This window comes from Megalobrama amblycephala, linkage group LG8 (genome assembly GCF_018812025.1).
Source record: "Megalobrama amblycephala isolate DHTTF-2021 linkage group LG8, ASM1881202v1, whole genome shotgun sequence".
Classification (NCBI taxonomy): domain Eukaryota; kingdom Metazoa; phylum Chordata; class Actinopteri; order Cypriniformes; family Xenocyprididae; genus Megalobrama; species Megalobrama amblycephala.
The window spans coordinates 12,194,606-12,214,673 of record NC_063051.1 but is presented as its reverse complement, the minus strand read 5'-3'; the positions used below and the strand labels follow the sequence as shown (position 1 = coordinate 12,214,673).

The 20,068-nt window shown below is 36.1% G+C and overlaps 2 protein-coding genes across 6 annotated transcripts; one reads left to right on the top strand and one right to left on the bottom strand.

Annotated features, from left to right (window-relative positions):
* Window positions 1-200: 200 nt before the first annotated feature.
* On the bottom strand, window positions 201-5,763 carry ankrd33ab (ankyrin repeat domain 33Ab). Its single transcript, XM_048199315.1, has 4 exons — window positions 5,061-5,763; window positions 3,964-4,093; window positions 3,528-3,668; window positions 201-2,165 (listed from the first exon to the last, which is right to left on the bottom strand). Exons 1-4 carry the CDS (start codon window positions 5,328-5,330, stop codon window positions 1,327-1,329), a joined length of 1,380 nt encoding a protein of 459 aa, XP_048055272.1. The 5' UTR covers window positions 5,331-5,763; the 3' UTR covers window positions 201-1,326.
* A 2,044-nt stretch (window positions 5,764-7,807) lies between these two features.
* Window positions 7,808-20,059, top strand: arhgef25b (Rho guanine nucleotide exchange factor (GEF) 25b). Of its 5 annotated transcripts, none has more exons than XM_048199308.1 (16): window positions 7,808-8,064; window positions 9,716-9,842; window positions 14,220-14,449; window positions 14,764-14,838; window positions 14,914-15,044; window positions 15,147-15,213; window positions 15,292-15,395; window positions 15,480-15,549; window positions 15,675-15,764; window positions 15,888-15,980; window positions 18,157-18,207; window positions 18,310-18,387; window positions 18,572-18,763; window positions 18,844-19,024; window positions 19,129-19,313; window positions 19,455-20,059. In XM_048199308.1, exons 1-15 carry the CDS (start codon window positions 7,969-7,971, stop codon window positions 19,308-19,310), a joined length of 1,767 nt encoding a protein of 588 aa, XP_048055265.1. In that variant the 5' UTR covers window positions 7,808-7,968; the 3' UTR covers window positions 19,311-19,313; window positions 19,455-20,059. The 5 variants fall into 5 exon arrangements, with proteins under 5 accessions (XP_048055265.1, XP_048055264.1, XP_048055267.1 ...); XM_048199307.1 differs by having other exon boundaries at window positions 7,811-8,064; window positions 14,220-14,563; XM_048199310.1 differs by lacking the exons at window positions 7,808-8,064; window positions 9,716-9,842 and adding exons at window positions 10,047-10,477; window positions 12,144-12,417 and having other exon boundaries at window positions 14,220-14,563.
* The last annotated feature ends 9 nt before the right edge of the window (window positions 20,060-20,068 follow it).

The window sequence follows — 20,068 nt, the reverse complement described above, 5'->3', positions numbered from 1 at the left end:
TGTAATGTATTTAAATAATTCTATTTCAAATAATTATTTAAAAAAAAATATTAAAAATCAATCTTGAGTATTTTTGTATTAAAATTAAATCTATTTATTTATTGTAGTTTTATATTTGGATGATAAAGGCTTAAATAAATCAACAAAAAGTGAGATATTTAAAAAAGAAAATCTTGTACAATTCACTTATATTTCCACATTAACCATAATTTATGTCAATACCTCTGTCCATAGAATAAAAACATAAATAATATTTATTTATATAAATATTATTTCTTTTAAACTGTATACCTCTGCACATACCCACATTCTGCTCATATCTTAGTTCAAATCTAGTCCTTTTGTGCACAGTATTTCTCTTCCCATTGTTGATAAAGAGATCTCATCACTACAAAAGTGATTCCAAAGTATGTCCTTAAGAAGCCATGGCTCATGATCCCAAACTTAGCCAGAGGCCTCTGCTTGACCTGAGTGACCCGGCTAGATCTCTAATCCTGCATGGCTTTACTGCTGCTCTCAGGATGGCTGTATTGCGTAACTGTGAGAGAGCAGATTACTGACTGTTCAGCCTCACGTTAGTCCCCTACGTTCTGTCAGAGATGATACACTGGTGGAAGAGAGTGTGAGAAAAAGCCTAATTTTTTGTGTGTACTACATGATACATAGTTTATTAAATCATATTTACAGCATCTTACAATGGATCATACATATTTACAAACATAATACATGATCAAGTCAGTCATGATAGCATTTTGTTAAGAGTTTACTCTGCCAAAAACAATTCAGAAGTTGCTGTAAAAAAAAAAACTCTAAATGTTCATTTTATCAGCAGCTGAATTGAGGTTGCATGTCTGCTGTGGGATACAATAGTTTTGCAAATATGGAATCTACAGCATTTGAATATATATTTATGGAGAAGTTATGGTAAATTTGTTGTTTTTTAAATTTATTTGCTCAATATATGAACTTAGATATTCAGTTCTGATTATGTTGGTGTTTGTTTAAAGACACAATGCAGAATTCATTTAGGAATTATCCTACATGTAAGTCATCCAATCAGATATCTTGAACTGTTTGCTTTAGCCTATGAGACTGACCGAAATGATCATAGATACATTTCCCCTTTAAACTGGCAAAAACAATAGGAAGTGATTTCGTGAGACAGGACTGCACCACTGAGGTTTCAAAATGCACTTGCTATTTTGCGTTCTTCACTGCATTGCATCACTGGTTCCGCCATCAAGCATTGCTCCACACGCCATTACACTGAGGGCATCTACATCCTCATTGAGACTGAGAGCTTTAAAAGAGTTCAGAAATCCCACCTTAGTCATCATCGCTCTTTTTCTTTTTTCTTTTATCCTTGTCTTTGCTTTTCTTCTCCTTTTCTTTCTCTTCCTTTTCTTTCAATGCTTTCTTCTCTTTCTTCTTCTCATCCTTGGCCTCCTTATACTTCCACTTTGGAGGCTCCAGGTAACCTTTTTGTGTTTTCTTCTTCTTCTGTTTCTTTGGCGTGGGCTCAGAGGATTTTGTGACTTTGATCTGTGGGACACAGCCTGAGGGGAAAACACTGTTGCGTCTTGACGCTACGCTACGAGGAATGAAGGTGCGCATACCGGACAGCACACTTCCACGCCTCTCTGTATCGGCACAGCAGGACACAGAGACGGACTCGACAGAGTGGAGAGATGGAGAAGTGGAGGAGACGGAATTATTTCGATGGCACAGCGAACTCTCCTCCAGCTCTTTCTCTGAGTGCTTCTGCATCAGCTCAGCCACAGCCAGCCGACGTTTACCTACCTGTGGAGGGCTGCTTGGGCAAAGCGGTCGTGTGGCCGTGGCTATGAGTGGGCTGCGTAGGCTGGTGGTCATTCGTACCATGTGATCCATGACACCATTTTCCTGTGGGTCACGTGGGAAACTGAAACTGAACGTACTCTTGAGATGATGAGTCAACTTCTGGCCTGCACTCTTTTGGGCTGTTGCTTTTCTGACCAGCAACTTAAGGCTGGGCCACTCTGGGACGTAGGTGTCACAGAACTGTTCGGCTGTGGGATGGAGTACAAGGTGGCGCAGACGTGTCAGTGTTTCAAAGCGACCTGTTTTCAGCGCCCAGTCACGTGCACATTTACCACGGTTGGTGTCTACGGCATTTACATCAGCACCTATGACAGAACAATACAGAGAATTAAAATAATAATAATATTACCAAAATCCTTGGCAGATATATTGTGTATTAGAGAGTTGCTGGAGGATTATGGTTTTAAAAAAAGATCCATCATAGAAGCAGAGTAGCTAGACATCTTAAAAAAGATGTAGGGGTGTAGTGGTAGCCTAATGGTTAGAGAGTCAGACTGGTAACCTGATGGTTGCAGGTTCGAGTCTCAATACCGGCAGGAACCCTTGAGCAAGGCACCTAATCCCCAATCACTCCCTGGGTGCCACAGCAAAAATGGCTGCCCACTGCTCACTACTCACTACTCCTAATGTGTGTGCAACTGGATGGGTTAAGAGGAGAAATTCCAAGTATGGTTTATTATACTTGGCTTTCACATATCACTTAACAAATTTAAAGTCCGCATGAAGCGGAAGTTGCGATTCTTTTTTTTTTTCTGTACTGTGACGTCTATTTGAGTGAAACAGCATCTGAAATGAGAGGGCGGGATTTGATTTCGACCTTCAGGAATTGATAGGATCGTTGGAAGTTGGGTGTTGCTAACAAAATGGAGGCAGATCTGAATGCCCGTTTGCAGTCAGTGGGGGATTTCTCTCCACCGGACTGCGAGCACCCTCATGTTACTGTAAGAACTTTATTTATTGAGGATGACGAGGGCGGTCAATGACACTAAACAGTGAGAGAGAGCACAAGAGAGACTGACTGACTGAAGGTGTGTGTCTGTTGGCGTGGAGCGAGCATTTTCAGTTCATTCCTATGGAAGTTGAGCCTCACGCTCGTGCGTATATTAAGCATGGCGCTCAACTTCCATAGGAATTAATCTAAAAATGCTCTGGTTGCATAAATTTTTAAAAAACTAATGAAGTGCACGGATAAATCATTGATAATAAATACTACAATATTCCATTAAAAAAAAAAAAATGAGTTGTCAATTTTCATTTCATGACGACTTTAAAGGCTAGATTAAAATGTGCACACTGACAGAAGCCTGAGTAATTTAAAGAAGAATGTGGAAAGAGCAAAAGAGTCATCCCATTCAAAGTGAGAGGGATTAGTTAAGACGTACAATTATTTTAGGTAAAAAAAAAAAGAGTTTGTCTAAAATGCTGTGTCAAAAGTCACTTGTTCCAAATCTGGCCTGTTATTCTGCACCTTCAACAGATCTTATGCTTGGCTGCTTAATTAATTAATCTAATAGGTGCTACTGAGGTGAACTGGGTCAATGCCAGTTATGCCATTATTGATTGGCTATGTGGGTCATTTGGTGACTTCTTATCTCTTCCTAGTGATGTGATAAATATATAAGCAATATATGGAATGCTCATATCTCAAAGATAATTCAGTTTCTAACCGTGCATTATAAGAGCTGCCACCACATCAGTCCTGCCCTGTATGGCAGCTTTAATGAGGGCAGTGAATCCTCTGTTGTCTCTGATCTCTGTCTCTGCTCCAGGGAAGTAATTCATGATGTAGTTACATATGGAGACATGACCTGTGTACAGAAAGATTTAGAACTTTTTACATTGTATTTCTGAAGATATACAAAATAAAGTAATAGGGTGAATTCCCTAAACAGTAATTAAGTAGCTCATTTAACATGAAGTCATTGTCATTCTTTTTGATGCAAATCCATCTCTATTTTATGTAAATTATATATATTGCACCATATTTACAAAACTCAACAATATTAGGCTGTACTGTAAGACTATTACTGCCAGCAGAATAAGGCAGTAGATCCTCTAACTACCATCAAAAAATGTGAATTGACATCACATGTTATAACTGACCAGCTTGAGCAGCGATCATTAGAGCAGTGTTGCCATCATTATCTTGGTGGTTGATGTCCAGATGTGGACAGCCGTGCAGCTCATAAACAATTGGAAGAAAGCCTTTATATGCAGCCACCATCAGTCCATTCTAGAAGAGAGAATCATGTTGTAAGGACCTCTATCAGTTTACAGTTAAAAAGGTTAGAGATCACATAGACACTCCACACCAACAGACAACACTTTCATAATCAACCAAACCATAATATCCCTGAGGCATGGGTTTCTTCAGGAATTTCCATGATCAAGTGTTTTTACAATAAGGTCTGTTAACATTACTTAAATTGACTTTCACAAGCTGTTAAATTTCAAAGTAAATGCAGTAATACCTCAAATATGAATTGTGAAACTGTTGTTACCAAGTTGCTAGATAAGGACTGCAATGGTTGTCCAAGTTGGTAGTTCACTGTTAAAGTACTAAACATAAAAGTCTCTTCAAGAAATGTTAACCTAAGACCCTATTTTACTCATAAACATTTGAAACTCCCAAAGGAAACCATGTTGAAATAGCCTTTATGGGTGACCAACACATTTATTTAAACATCGGCCCTGCTTTATATTAGGTGGCCTTAAAATGTCCTTAACAGTTTGATACAATATACTTATTTTATACATATAAATATATATATATATAATATATAAAATATACATATGGATGCATTGTAATTTCATTTAAAGTACTTAAGATTTGTTGTTGCATTGTTTACTTTTCTTCTAACTGTAACCCAAACCCTTACCCCAGAACTCTAACCCTACCCTTACTCCTAACCTCAAACTAAGCCGTAAATGTGAATTTTCCAGAACAATATGTAGTTACATAGTAAATCCATAGTCTTGTAGGTATTTAGTACAGAGTAGTTAAGACCAAAACATAATTGGTTGACAATGATGTTATATATTTTGAATGCCATGTTGACAAAACTTATCTATTTTTAATGGACTACCTCAATCTTTTATAGCTCACTCCTAAAAACACTATTGCCAGAGCAACTAACCTCTCTGCTCTGTGATTAGACAGTCAGTCTCATGCTCTTTAATACTAATCTGCACAGTCTTACCCAGCCATTAATGTCAACTTCCATGACCTCATCATGGGTCATGCCACGTTCCAACACTCTCTTCAGTGCTTCTGCATCATTTTGGACACAAGCCTCATATAGTGTGTTGGCAGTTGCCTTTTTCCCATCCTCTCGTTCATAATCAGGGAAAACAGAGTCATCAGAGAGCAAACTTCCAGAGTCAGACTCATCCAACAATGAGATTTCATCGTCATTCGGGCCGGACCCCAGGTTTGGGTCCACCAAGGCAGAGCTATGAACGGCTGCCATGTTTCAAGAGTTCAATCTCGCCTACACCATCATTGCTGGCATTTGAGGAAAGTGTTCCAACGCAGTTGTAGTAGGTCTGCAACTTGAGGTGAAGGAATGCACTCCAAGTGTTTATGGCCCCTGAGGTAAACAGATCAACAGAGATAAACCACAAGGCTCTCCAAGCAAAAGAACCTTCATAAAAATAATGCATTTGCAGCGATTGCAACTATTGCCATTCAATTGACACAAAAGCTTACGATGCAAGAAAATTGGGAGTTTTAATAGCTCTGGATTTAGCCTGGGAGAGCTGTGCTTTAATTGTCAGTGCTAAATTTGGCCTGCTCAGGCTTAAAATACACAGATACCCGTAAACAGGCTTACGTACACTTTAAAAGCACGTTACCTCAGTGAACTGTAGCATAAATATATTTACACAGCTAATTTAAATCGTAAAACATATTTAGTTGTACAAAACTGGTATTTCAATTTCTCAAAACAACAATAAATTAAACATTTCTCCAGTTGTGCACATCACATAGAAAAATACAATCCAAAGATTACAACAATAAAGCAAAAAACATTCTCTTTAGCGCTCCAGTGAACCAATATGAAGACAATCAGATGTTTTTTTATTTTTATTTTATTTAACATAGAGATTGATCAAATATGGAGTATAACTCACCTGTGTCCACCTTTCAGAAGAAAAGATGAGCCTTCGGTGAGAGCTGCTATACCTTTAATCAACTCTCACATCCTTATTATCAGAAACCTCAGCTCCCAGAAAATACAACAGTCAGCTTCACGTCGTCATAGTGCATGTGTGTGTGTAGTATGTGATCATAGAGGGGTGTATACATGCTCCGTAGACTGACTAATGCCTTTCAGGATCAGAAAGGACTCAACATAGGCACTCAGAGCGTAATCACCTTTCACACACGCACACACACACACACTCATTGGGTTTCCATGTTTTATGGGGACTTTCCTTAGGCATAATGATTTTTATACAAACTGTAGATATTCTGTCCCTTAACACTAGCCCTACACAGCCCTCACAGAAAACTTTCTGGATTTTTACATTTTCAAAAAACATAATTAACAAGAATTACAAGCGGTTTTTCTCATGGGGACCAAAAAAAGGACATTTTGACATTTACTTAGCACAATCTAAAAGGGCACATTGCATAGACTTCTATGCAGCTAGTTATAAATACTAAAACCTAACCCTAACCCACACCCTAACCCTAAGTGAAAACTTTTTGCATTTTTACTTTTTATAAGTTTTTATATAACACACTTATGCTGATGAAGTTACACATATGTGTTTCAGGACTTTGTGTGTTTTTGTCTTATATATTGCTTGTTTTATGTCACAGAGACCCTGAATTCAGTTATATGGAATGTGAAGGTTTCTTTGATCAGATTTCAAGACTGTACAGTGACGTACTTTGCTGACAAAAATGTCCTTACATGACCAGGTTAAATGTTTATCTGGTAATTACCACTTGCCTCTTTAGATGTCAAAATAAGACAATCCATCTCTATAAAGCAGTCTCACAACAATGTCTCTGATTAATGTGGCACAATTAAATATCAATCATCATTACGTAATTAACACCAATGTCAGTAGTACAACAACCTATACATATTTTGTGCTGAACGCAAATAAACAGGCTCAAGAAAAGATAGCACTTTTTGCAGAAAATTACTTAAAACAAAACTGCAAGCTGATTTGCTTAAATTCTTGTGATTCTGAAGGGACCGATAAAATCTTAAATTAACTCTTTTATATTTTATATTAACAAAACATCCTAAGTAGGCTACCAAAATTATAGATATACAAGCACATATATCAGACATAGTATTATAATAACAGACTATTCTTACAATGAATAAAAACTAAAGCAACACAAAATACAAAGTAATAGAATACAATTAGAATAGAATTTGCAGCTGTACAGAACTGCATAAAAGAGAATAGAAAGAAATAGAGAGAAAGCAACATTTTTAATACTATTTTCATATAACTGAACTAACTGAATGTATTATTAATGTTTTTAAGCATAATCTCTTATCCTTAAACCTAATCCTCATAAGACTTTTTTTTTACTGGATTTATAGATTTAAGACACTATTTACTGTTTATTAATTATAATTGTTTTCCTTATGGCAGACAACTAAGGATAATAGATCTAGATCCTTGAACAAGTACCCTCTGCCCACAACAACCCTTTCACTTCCAAAAACCCATACAAACACATGTACATTGTTTTCATATCATGTTGGGGACCTCCCACTGACTAGTTGTTCTAAATTTAAGTTACCCTATAGGGAAGAACCCTAATCCTAACCTTTGGGACTTGTACATGTTAAAAAAGACTTTATTTAATTCCTTTATTTTTGGAGGTTTGAGATTGGAGGTTTGTAGGACAACATGTTGAGCCCTTTCTCTTGTTTCCTCACATTGCTCTCTCTCTCTCTCTCTGGCCCAGGGAGGTTAAGATGGAGCAAGAGGGTGTTGGAGAAATGGGAGGGAATGGGTGGTGGACAGAAGAAGGAGAGAAGATAAGAATGTGTGTCATTGAGTCAGGGAGACACAACACAACACACAGTCAAACATTTTTCTTCATCCATTTGGAGACCAAGAAAGAGCAAGATGAAGAGTTTGGCCAACCTTCAGGGAAACGCAGAGCAACTGCTGATATCTTTATCAAACACTATCCCATCCTTGGCCCTGAGTAACCAGCACTGGGTGAGCAAACGCACACTCACACACATTTACTTTTAAATGGAACATATTTAACACAAACATTGTTTTTTAGTACATTTTTGTTTTTTAAAATGATCCATTTTAAGGTCACTTTTTTCCCTCTCGAACTATAGTGTAGTGTAAAGTATACACACACATAATATTGACTACTATTTAATACACACACATCAAAAAACTGAAAAATATTAAAATTATTTTGAGGCCTTATTTAGTGTGGCTGTTATTGTGTATGTCTTTTGGTATATTGCAAACACATTCCAGATGTCTGACATGACCGAGATAACCAGATTTTGACAGTGCGTTCAAAGTAAGCAAGCGCTTTCTACGTGAATTTTGTGTCACTTTCAAATCAATGGCTTATGAACGATTTACAGGGAAATGACTATATATTACAATTCCCTAACACTGCCCTACTAAATGATAAGTATATGGGTATTGATGTCCATACATTTATCTACATCAACTAATTCATTTTAATTACCTTTTAAGTGTCTTGTGACTGTTCTGTAGTGTAAAAATGAATAAATATTCCATGCAGTCTCTCAATTAATATGAGACCAAAAGAACTGCATTGTAGCTAGTACACTAATACATAATATGCATTAGCAAAATGTAGTGTCAGGACATGTCAAATACCCTTATCTTGACTATTTTAATCAGTGTACTACACTTACACAATTTTTATTTCTCTGTTTGTGTGAATGCTTTAGCAATATTCTAATAACTTGCAATCATGTCAACTTTGTTAACTCAGACCCACACACAGAATACCAGTCTCAAAACCAGAGTGATTGAAAGCAGACCTGTCTCCTGTTTTATGCCTAAGGGATGTTTCTTATTTTTACTTATCTTTGAAAGGCCTTTTTGGCATTCTTTGTACTTCCTTAAACAGAAATTGATTACTTCATGGTTAAGACTAAAGCCCTCAATAGAAATCTGCCAAACTTGTCACAACAAGTCATCAGCTCAATACTGACATTGCTACAACTAGGCCAACCTGCCAAATGTTTACTGCAAATGAAGGAAGCAAGCACAAAAGATAAGACTTCCTCCAGTACACTGTACTTTGGATGTATTCCTACAGTAGATAGAAAAAAAAATGTGTTACACTTGTTCATTTCTAGCTTAATATGCGTTGTCTGGAATGTTTGTATATGGTAATACATGTAAATATATACCAAAGAAAGTAAAGTCTAAACAGTGGCACAAATTAGTCATTTATTTAGATTGTCAATGTATCCATATAGATCTTAATAGAAAGGTGTTTTTTTTTTTTTAATCAAAATGTCATGGTACCACTTGTAGTATTATCTTTAAGTAACACTGATTTATATAAATATTTAAATCAGCAATCAGAAACTGAAGAGAATTACCATTGAGAACTCAAATGAGTATTTAGAGTATTTAAATTTCAATAGACTTAATTTTGTTCATGCAAAATACATATTTTTTCTTTTGATTTTGGGGTGAAATTCTTTCTCAAGACTTGTCTTGTGAGTCTAATTTGAGGAGGTATGTGGTCTTGAATTGCTCAGGTATGGACATGCATACATTGCTGCTGTGATAGTAAAGCTAGTTACAGCTCTGCCCCTTCAGAGCTGACGGATAACACTAACTTTTATGACCCGTCCAGATCCAAGAAAGCAATGAAGGGTGTACTTTACTGGAAGACAGCCGGAGTTGTTCAAAGAAAGGCGCAGAATTGGAAACTGCAGAACAAAGCTGGAACTCAAGACCCAAACGCATACCTGAGGGCAAAGGTGAGGAGTCAAACATACCCCCACCCATCCAACCCACCCCCCCCCCCCCCCCCCCCCCACCCCCCCTTTTTTTTTTTATTGAACATGAATTCTTTGTCACACACAGTCAAAACATGAAAACAGTCTTTAACTGACTCCTCACCTAGTGCAAGACAAATAAATAAACAAATGAATATAGTAATTAATAAACTTTGTCAGTTGGTTTAAAGAGCAAAAACAACAGTTTTAAAGCCCAAAATCCCACACATTTTCAGTTAAACCAACTCCAAATGTAAGTTAAATGGAGATGACCATGAGATAACCTTATCTGGGAAAATATGGTTTATCTTCTGTCGAATATTTCACTACAAATGTAGGTCTAAGATGCCAAAATAATTAGGCTAACTGAATGAGAAAAGAGAGACTCTTCATTAAAAGTTTTCCCTGATGTTTCTCCACAAGATGGCAATATTGGGTACTTTTTTTAACTAGGGAGATTTGTAGTAGACTTGGAGATTATTCTTTTTGACGTCTGTCGTAACGTGTTGCACGCGGTGAAGAGTTCTAGCTTTTCTGACCTCCATCAACCATTCGACGCACGCACCCGAGAACTGCTTTGTGTTAATCCATCTGACCTGCACAGGACAGCACTCCAGGTTGCGTTATCTTTTAAACTAGAGGTGAACACACAAACGCGGGTACCTTGGCTTCAGACCTCCTCACATGTCCGCTTTGTTGCTTCCATCTTCGTTTTCTGCTGTTTTTATTGGCGTTTTTCATCGTCTTCTTCAATTAGTTCCAAAGACTTAAGAAGACGGTGCACTCATATTACTTTCAGTGTTGCCAACGGCTTTCAATTGAAAGTAGTTAAAACTGTTTGCTAAATGTCACTAGATGACATCATAATGGCAAATTCATCTTTTTAAATATGAATATAGATCAGTGGGCAAAATAACAATCTAGATAAGGTTTTGAAAAAGTCTCAAAAGTGGCTGAGAAGTCACTAAAGCGTGACAAAATCGCTAAATTGGCAACACTGATTACTCTTGAATGGTAGAAATTGCAACACGCATTAAGTCCCGCCTTCTAAATAAAAAGTAAAAGGTGTGTTCGACTTAAAGCGGCACTGTCCCATCCTACATATTTTTTGTTGTTTAAGAAGCCATTTCACTGGGATTGGATAAATATGGAAGCTTGTTTCCGCCATGAAATAAAAAAGGTAATTGCGACTTTTTTTTAACCTTTTTTTCCTCAGAATTGCAAGATATAAAGACAGAACTGTTATAATGTCCAGTTGTGAGGGGAAAACGACATGTTTTTTCTCTGAATTGCGAGATTTCTCAGTTTTGACTTTATAACTCGCAATTGCGTGTTATAAAGTCAGAATTGCGAGATATAAACAATTCTGAGAAAAAAAATCAGAATTATGAGATATAAACCCGCAATTCTGACTTTATAACATGCAGTTGCGAGTTTATATCACTCAATTCTGACTATAACTCACAACAATTCTGAGAAAAATTTGGAGAAAAAGAACTGCGTGATAAAAACTCGCAATTATGAGAAAAGTCAGAATTGCGACTTAAATATAAAGTTGCAATTCTGACTTTATAACTCGAAATTGCGAGTTTTAATCTTGCAGTTCTGAGAAAAAAAGTCAGAATTATGGGATGCAAACTCACAATTGTGAGAAAAAAAGATAAAAAATTTTGACAAATTTTGATATATGACATGTGCATCACAATAGGCAAGAAAAGACTATCACAACTTCCATTTAATGCAGCCTTTAACTGTTCCCCGTTGTTGCTAAAATAAGATTGAATCAGTTAGCAAAAGAAATGACAACAATGGACAAAATCAAGTCCCGTCCTACATTTTGTCTTTTGAGAAGCCATTTTACTCACATAAATGTCACAGTAGGGAAGAAAAGATGTTCCCAAAATAATAATAATAAAAAAATCACCCTCTATTTTCTAAAAAAAAAAAATAAAAAAAAAATTATAACATTTTTTAAAATCTAAAATTATTAATGTAAATGTTTAATTTAAAAAAATTGACAGTGAAATTTTTTAATCAAAATGTCATAACATGACAGACTTGTGATGTATGCTGGACTTCTCCAATCATTTGTCCACTGATTTCATGGTGACTTTATCAGCAATAAAGTCTCCTGTTGTCTCTCTATTTGAGAGACACATATTATTAATGGGCAAATGAACTGTACACTGGCAGTGGAGGAAAATGAGGAGCCAAAGAAATTAACCACATCCCCCTCCACATCCCTATTCTTTCACTCTGACCCTTCTCATTGCCTCCTGGAAGGTGAAGAGGCATGATGTGACAGTGGATCTATGTGGATAAAAGCAGGGATTATACAGATGTTGCGTGTGAATTCAGAGCTCAGGGATTACTTCTGAACTGGGAATAGGAGTGTGTCTCCCTGTAAACATCATCACAGTGCCATGCAGTAGGGTTATTTTATACGGCAGTGTTTACTCGGCTGGTATGAAGGGGCATCGTGCTCCACGGGTGTGTGGCTGTGTACGCCTCTGTCAGAAAGTTTTGGCCAGGTGTGATTGCTGCTTCAGACAGCAAGGTAAGAGATCCATTAATCTATGTTGCTCTGTCACTTTTCACTATAGTCAAATTGTCAGATCTCTTTGAATATTATTTGTATTTGCATTGTGTTAGGCTTTGATGTTTTTAAGGGATGAATATTCTGAATATGTGCCCAACATACTTGATTAGACCAAAAAAAACATTAATTCATATTTTACATATTATGGAGCTTGAAAAGGATTCGTTGCTTGGAAACCGAGTGTATTAATTGCATTGTTCTGCTGCTTCATCAGACCTGCAGTTTGTAAAAATGATGTTAAAATGATTTCTTAGCATTGTTATTTTGTCAGTATCATTTTACACAGATTATCGATTGAAATGTTTTATTTCTGGTGCATTGTGTGTGTGTGTGAATGGTTGTTTTATAGGTTATTGCAGGATTATTGTGACCTTTAGAAACAGCTAATCCATGCACACAGAAAAAGTAGAATCCATTCTGTTCTGTCCCTCATTCTCTCTCTCAAAGTTTTTCCTTTTCTTTTGCCCTTCACATAGGGCATATTTCTCCCATTTTGTGCTGTAAAGCTTTTAAATCGGGGAAAAAGCCAAACCATTTTAAGCTGTATCATCTGCTTATAAGGCAGAATCTCTTCCATGAGCTGCCAGCTATATTTATATTCCACCTTTCATGACTATGTGGAAAATTCAGCAAAAATAACTGCAAGATGAATATTAGTGGTGAAACTGGAAATTCCCTTTTGATATAATCGTTTTACTCTCTGTCTCTCCCAATTCTCTCCTTATTGCACAATATACACTACTATTCAAATGTCTAGGGTCAGTAAGATTTGTTTATTTATTTAAAAAAATTTTTTTTTGAAGTAATTTAATACTTTTATTACGCATTAAACTGATCCAAAGTGACAGCAAATAGACTTTTACTTTGTTGCAAAAAGTTATGTTTTAAATAAATGCTGTTCTTTTTAATTTTCTATTCATCAAAGAATCCTGAAAAAAATCACTTTCCACAAAAATATTAAGTAGGACAGCTGTTTTCAAATCTGATAATAAGAAATGTTTTTTGAGCATCAAATCAGTATATTATAATGATTTCTGAATGATTATGTGAAACTGAAGACTGGAGTAATTATTAATTTTAAAGAATATATAAATAGTTGTTTTAAATTGTAATAATATTTCATAATATTTTTGTTTTTAATGTATTTGTAATATAATAAATTCATTGCCTTGGTGAGCATAAGAGGCTTTTTTATTATTAAAAAATCTTAGAGACCCCACATTTTCTTTTTGAATGTTTGTGAATTTAGCAACAATAAATGCAACAGTAAAAACCTGTTAATTGGGAAAAATGTCAGTGCGTTTAATTTTACTGTTAAGTACTTCAAAATATGTTTAAATAAGTAAAAATGATAATAATTAACATAATAATTAAATAAAAACAGAAAAAGCACTTTATTTATGGCAAAAGAATGGCTATATATAAAGTAATGGGAAATAAAGGTCACTTCTAATGAAATGAGGTAAGTCTTCTACCCTGTTTTATCATGGTGGTTGTCAGTACAATCAAGTTAAAATCATTTAATCATGCATTTAGTTATAATCTGTTATATTTGTTTGTAGACCTAAAAATGCCATCCATTAATTTGTCAAATGTTCAGAGTTTTGATAATCACAGCCTCCATTTTTGCTTTAGCACAATTTTTCCCTCCTGTTTCAGCTCCTGTTTTTTGGAAGTGTTGCTTTAAAGATCTTCTATTACATTATCTTTCTCTTTCTTTCTCTCTCTCTCTCTCTCTCCCTCTATCCTGGCCTCTGTAGAGTCTTACACGTTGACAGAGCTTGGTGATGTCTCCTTGCCTACCGATACACCTTCGCCCTCTGCCTCCATTGATGACCTCTCTCCAATCTCACCCAGCAATAATCAGCCTCCTTCCTCTAGACGGCCATCTACCACATCTACCCGCTCTCTCAAGGCCCTCAAAAGATGGTTGAGCAGCCCAGTTCGAAGGCTGAGTCTGGGAGGAGGTGGCAAGGGTCAGAGCTCAAAGGTCATTCAGAGCCCAGATGGGTCAGGCTATATGTTTCTACCTCACTCACCTGCTCAAAGCCCATTGAGCTCAACAGAGAAGTCCAAAAAACTGCCTCACTCCTACAGATCTCTGGTATGCACATACACTACTGTTTAAAAGTGTTAGGCAGTAAGATTTTTTGATAACACTTTACAGTAAGGTTTCATTAGTTAACATAAAACTTTTGAATGGTAGTGTATATCACAGAGAGAGAGAGAGAGGGAATAAGTGTATTTTTTTATACTGTATATACTACTAAAACCGTACACACACTCTTGTCCTGTGGCATACAGAACTGTGGTGAACTTTCAGGGCCAACATCTCCTGACAGTCCCTATTACCCAAGATACCTAAATGATCTCTTGCAGGTACTACACTACACTGATTACTGGACAGTACTGAATAATTTTTGTGCTTGTGATGGCTAATGAGTCCAATTTCAGAGGCATCAGTCTTGCGATGTGCATTCTGGGAGATGGGAGGGAGATGCCTCCTTGACTGATGAGACACTTGTACAATCGCTGAGCCTAGAGGATGAAGAGCAGGAGAGAAGAACTGCCTTAGAGAAAAGCATGTAGGCGTTTGATTGATGGTGACCTCAAACCCGTGGTTTCTGGAATAAAATGTTGTTAATAATCCTGCTCCAAATCTGACATACCTCATATTTTACTCATAGATATGTGCTGGCAGAGCTGGTAGAGACAGAGAAGCTGTATGTGGAAGACCTGGGGCTTGTAGTGGAGGTAACATAACTACATTCAATATGCATAGAAGAGCTTAGTCATGCTCTCTTTTTAACTCTCATTTTCTCCCTTCTCCAGGGTTATATGGCTACAATGAAAAGTGTTGGGGTGCCTGAGTATTTGGCAGGAAAGGATAAAATAGTGTTTGGGAACATTCATCAGATCTATGACTGGCACAAAGAGTAAGTCACCTATTGATATGATCTGTGCCAGTTGAGACCTTCTTACAGCTCCTACCTTTATCTTTTTTTTCTTTTTTTGAACAGCTATTTTCTTGGAGAGTTGGAGAAATGTGTGTCTGAACCTGACCTGCTGGCACAACTGTTTATTAAACATGTAAGTCTTTGTTTTATTTTCTTCTTGTGAGTTAAACTGCTGATGATATTGCCAGTATATAATGCAGTAATTTGTATTACGTAAATTTGCTGAGGAAAAAATATGTCTGTGTGTGTGTTTCCCAGGAGAGACGGCTCAACATGTATGTGGTCTACTGTCAGAACAAGCCAAAGTCAGAGCATATTGTCTCAGAGTACATCGAAACCTATTTTGAGGTAATTTATGCTGAAATTAGGTAAAATCTGAGTATAGTTATGTGGTGATGTTTACAATTTGGTGTATGAGGGAAAGGTCTTTCACTGTCCTGTACTTTTTTTTTTATTATTATTATTTTGTAGGAACTGAGACAACAGCTGGGTCACAGACTGCAGTTAAATGACCTGCTCATCAAACCTGTTCAGAGAATCATGAAATATCAGCTGCTGCTGAAGGTGTGTTATTGTGAGCTTGTACAAAAGCTCAAAATAGCTGCTACTAATGGTGGTTTTTTTTTTTCACCTGTACTTTCAGTCTTTCTCTGTTTTCCTCTGTACACCTAACAGGGTTTATGGCCATTGCTGAAATATTATTATAATTTTAAAAAATTGTTGTCAATTTTAATATATTTTAAAATGTAATCTATTCCTGTGATGGCAAAGCTGAATTTTCAGCAGCCATTACTTTAGTCTTCTGTGTCACATGATCAGATGTCACAGAAATCATTCTAATATGTTGATTTGGTGCTCAAGTAACATTTCTTATTATTATCATCAATGTTGAAAACAGTTGTGCTGCTTAATATTTTTGTGGAAACCATGATACTTTTTCTTAGGATTCTTAACAGCATATATTTAGAAATATTTTGTAACATTATAAATGTCTTTACTGTCACTTTTGATACATTTACTGCTGAAAAAGTATTAAAGGCACAATATGTAAGATTGGATTTGGATTAAAGTATCCAAAAACCACTAGAACAAAGTTATATACAGTTTTTTGTTGACTTGTGTACTTACATTATTCCAAATGTTTCCAAGAATGTTTAAATCCATAGAAATAAGCAATTAAGCAAAATAAGCGTGTCCGTGCATCAATGAAATCATACCCGCGTTACCCTCGATTTCCATGGAAACACCAAAGACGCTTTAATATATTATGTGTTTTATTAGACGGGTGAGCAACTGTTTGGATGGATACATTAATCGACAGAAAACTAATCATGTTATATAGCTCAACACAGTAAGTCTTACTGTTTAAATCTTGTTTTCTTGATTTATAGCGAGTACCATGTTTTAACCTGCCTAATATTGATCTAGTTTACTGCAATGTGCATTAAGTGTCTCAGTAGCCACTGAGCGGAAGAAGCAGAAGCGGCAACTGTGGCAAAATAAATGTTCCGCTGCTCTCGAGTGTGTTGCGCTCGTCTCTCATTAGCTATTGCTCCAGCTCTGCTTCATGCAGCAGTAACGAACATGATTTCTGCCCGAGTCCCATCCCGATTCTTTTTCTCCGGCTATAGACATGAAGACAACACCTCCCATGATTGCACAAAATCAAGGTGTGATTAAGCTATGCCTTTGTTTTGAATAAGCAACCTCTAGTGGTGAAAACTGACATATTGTGCATTTAATTAAAAAAAAAAAAATCATACTGACCTCAAACTTTTGAATGGTAGTAAATATATTATTCAGGGATTCCCATTAAAGATAAAATTACTTCAAATTCGTACTGTATAGCCAATATATATAATTATAAATCTTGTCAATGTATGGGCTGACATGAAGTTCATGGTATTTAGAAAAGTATTATGATAGCTTTTGTTGCTACTTATTGCTACTAACATTATTTGTAAGAAAAAAAAATCAAACATGCCTTGTTTAACCCTGATATATAGATAAAAAACATGGATGTGATTTAGGTAAATTCTTTACAAATTAAGGAGCTGAGTTGCAGTCCTTATGCCTGTTAGTACGGAAGAGGATTAGGGCCAAGCAATAATAAAAAAATAAAACCATCTCGAGATTAAAGCTGTTAAATTTCGAGAAAAAACTTGTTAAATTTCGAGAAAAAAGTCGAAATAAAATGTTGAGAATAAACTCATTAAATTACGAGGAAAAACTCGTTAAATTTCGAGAAAAAATGTTGAGAATAAGTCATTAAATTACGAGAAAAAAGTCGAGATAAAATATTGAGAATAAAGTCATTAAATTACGAGAAAAAAGTCGTTAAATTACGAGAACAAATTCGATAATTATGAGAAAAATGTTAAATTTCGAGAAAAAAGTCGAGATAAAATGTTGAGAATAAAGTCATTAAATTATGAGAAAAAAGTCGTTAAATTACGAGAACAAATTCGTTAAATTACGAATTTGTTCTCATAATTTAACGACTTTTTTCTCCTAATTTAATGACTTTATTCTCATAATTTAATGACTTTATTCTCATAATTTAATGAGTTTATTCTCAACATTTTATTTCGACTTTTTTCGCGAAATTTAACGAGTTTTTTTCTCAAATTTAACAACTTTAATCTCGAGATGGTTTTATTTTTTTTATTATTGCTTGGCCCTAATCCTCTTCCGTATGTTAGTTAGTATTCTACTTATACTGTATGCTATTTATTTACAGGATTTCTTGAAGTACTACACTAAAGCAGGCAGACAAACAGAAGATCTTGAGGTAGGTTCAGTCTGTACTGGCTTATAAAAGAAAAGAAAAGAGAATAAACATTTTGGACATATTGAATTATTATTCTGTCTTCTTTTTGTGTCCTTATCACAGAGGGCAGTGCAGGTGATGTGTTTTGTTCCAAAGCGATGTAACGACATGATGAATGTTGGAAGACTACAGGGTTTTGAGGTAAAATGCACAAATATACTGGAGAAATGGAAATGGTTTACTTCACCTTGGTAACCTTCAGTATCCAAAATGAGCAAAGCATGAGGCCATTATTTATACAATAATTATCTATTTATGCCATTTATAGCTCTTTTATATTTGTATTAGCTCTCTTACCTGAATTTGAAGCTATATGGGTTCATAGGGTCAGCTGAGGGCACAAGGGAAACTCTTGCAACAGGACACCTTCACGCTCATTGAAAATGAGAACAGCATCCTCTCCCGTCCCAAGGAGAGACGGGTGTTCCTCTTTGAGCAGCTTGTCATCCTCAGCGAGCCAATTGACCGCAAGAAAGGCTTTTCCCTGCCAGGATACATCTATAAAAACAGCATCAAGGTGAGAAGCAGAGGAGAAAAAAGTGGGAGATTGTAGGCAAAATAAATATGAGGGTAAATGTTTATTTGTATCTTTCACAGATTAGTTGTTTGGGCATTGAGGATCATTGCCCAGATGACCCATGTCGGTTGGTGTTGACGTCTCGTAATGTAGATGGAAGCATGCACCGATTCATTCTTCGTGCATCAACTCCAGAAATCAGAATATCCTGGGCAAATGACATCATACAGATGCTGGAGACACAGCGCAACTTCTTAAACGGTAACATAATCATACTTTTCATTGACTGTTCTGTGACCTCGCCATAGATCAGAATTCCTAATGGACACTGTTCTCTTTTATCTCCTCTATCAAACCCATCATAGCTCTGCAGTCTCCTATTGAATTCCAGAGAAAAGAAATTAAATCCCTCAGCCTGGGAATGAACATGACAACATCACCCTCGCTGAACTCTGACCTGCGACCCTATAGCTCTGCCTCAATAAACCGCCAGGGTCTGCCCTGCCTGCGCTCCTGGAATTCTTCACAACCTTCCATGCCTCAGTGAAAGGTCAGTGTTTGCTGGATTGTGAAGTTATCATAATTTGTTCATTAAACGCCCCAAAAATGTCTATAGATCCATCTGGTCTCATAGCATTATATTTTGTAGAGTATTGGACTTAGGATTTCCCTCTATTCCTGTAATTTTCAGCTTTCTGACAGTCCTGCAAAGGCACTTTCTCATCTTCTTCTGCCCCCAACCCAAGCAATGGATCATCTGTTACCCTCAGGAGAACATTATAAGGAGATAAAGGAAGACTTAGTCCCTTTCCGAGTTAGTTATCTCCAATAAACAAAGACTGAATTTATTTAATTATTCACTGTAATTGAATTATTCTTCTGCCTGCCATTTCAATATGATAAATCCAACACAACCTTCAGCGCCAAGTATTTTGAACCTACAAGATTACTTTTTCTGTTACCATAACAAAAAGTATTGGACCATATGTGCTAAACTTTGCATTAGTGACATTATATCAAACTGATAATTCTGTATTGCTAAAATTGTGCATGGGAAAGTTAACTTATTCCTTGTTCCTAATGGTATATAATGTGACCCAGAAGAAGATTTTAGGCATTCAACATGTCAGGTACTGTAATGTATACTTGATTCTCTTGTAAAAAGACAGAGAATATCAAGCTATCCAATGTATTACTTTTTCATATTGAATTCATAGCTGTTTCATAAGCATTGTATATTACTCTAGATTTTCGTTTTGAAAGCTGTCAATTAAAAGATTCTCAAGTTATCCCAGACTTCTGTAT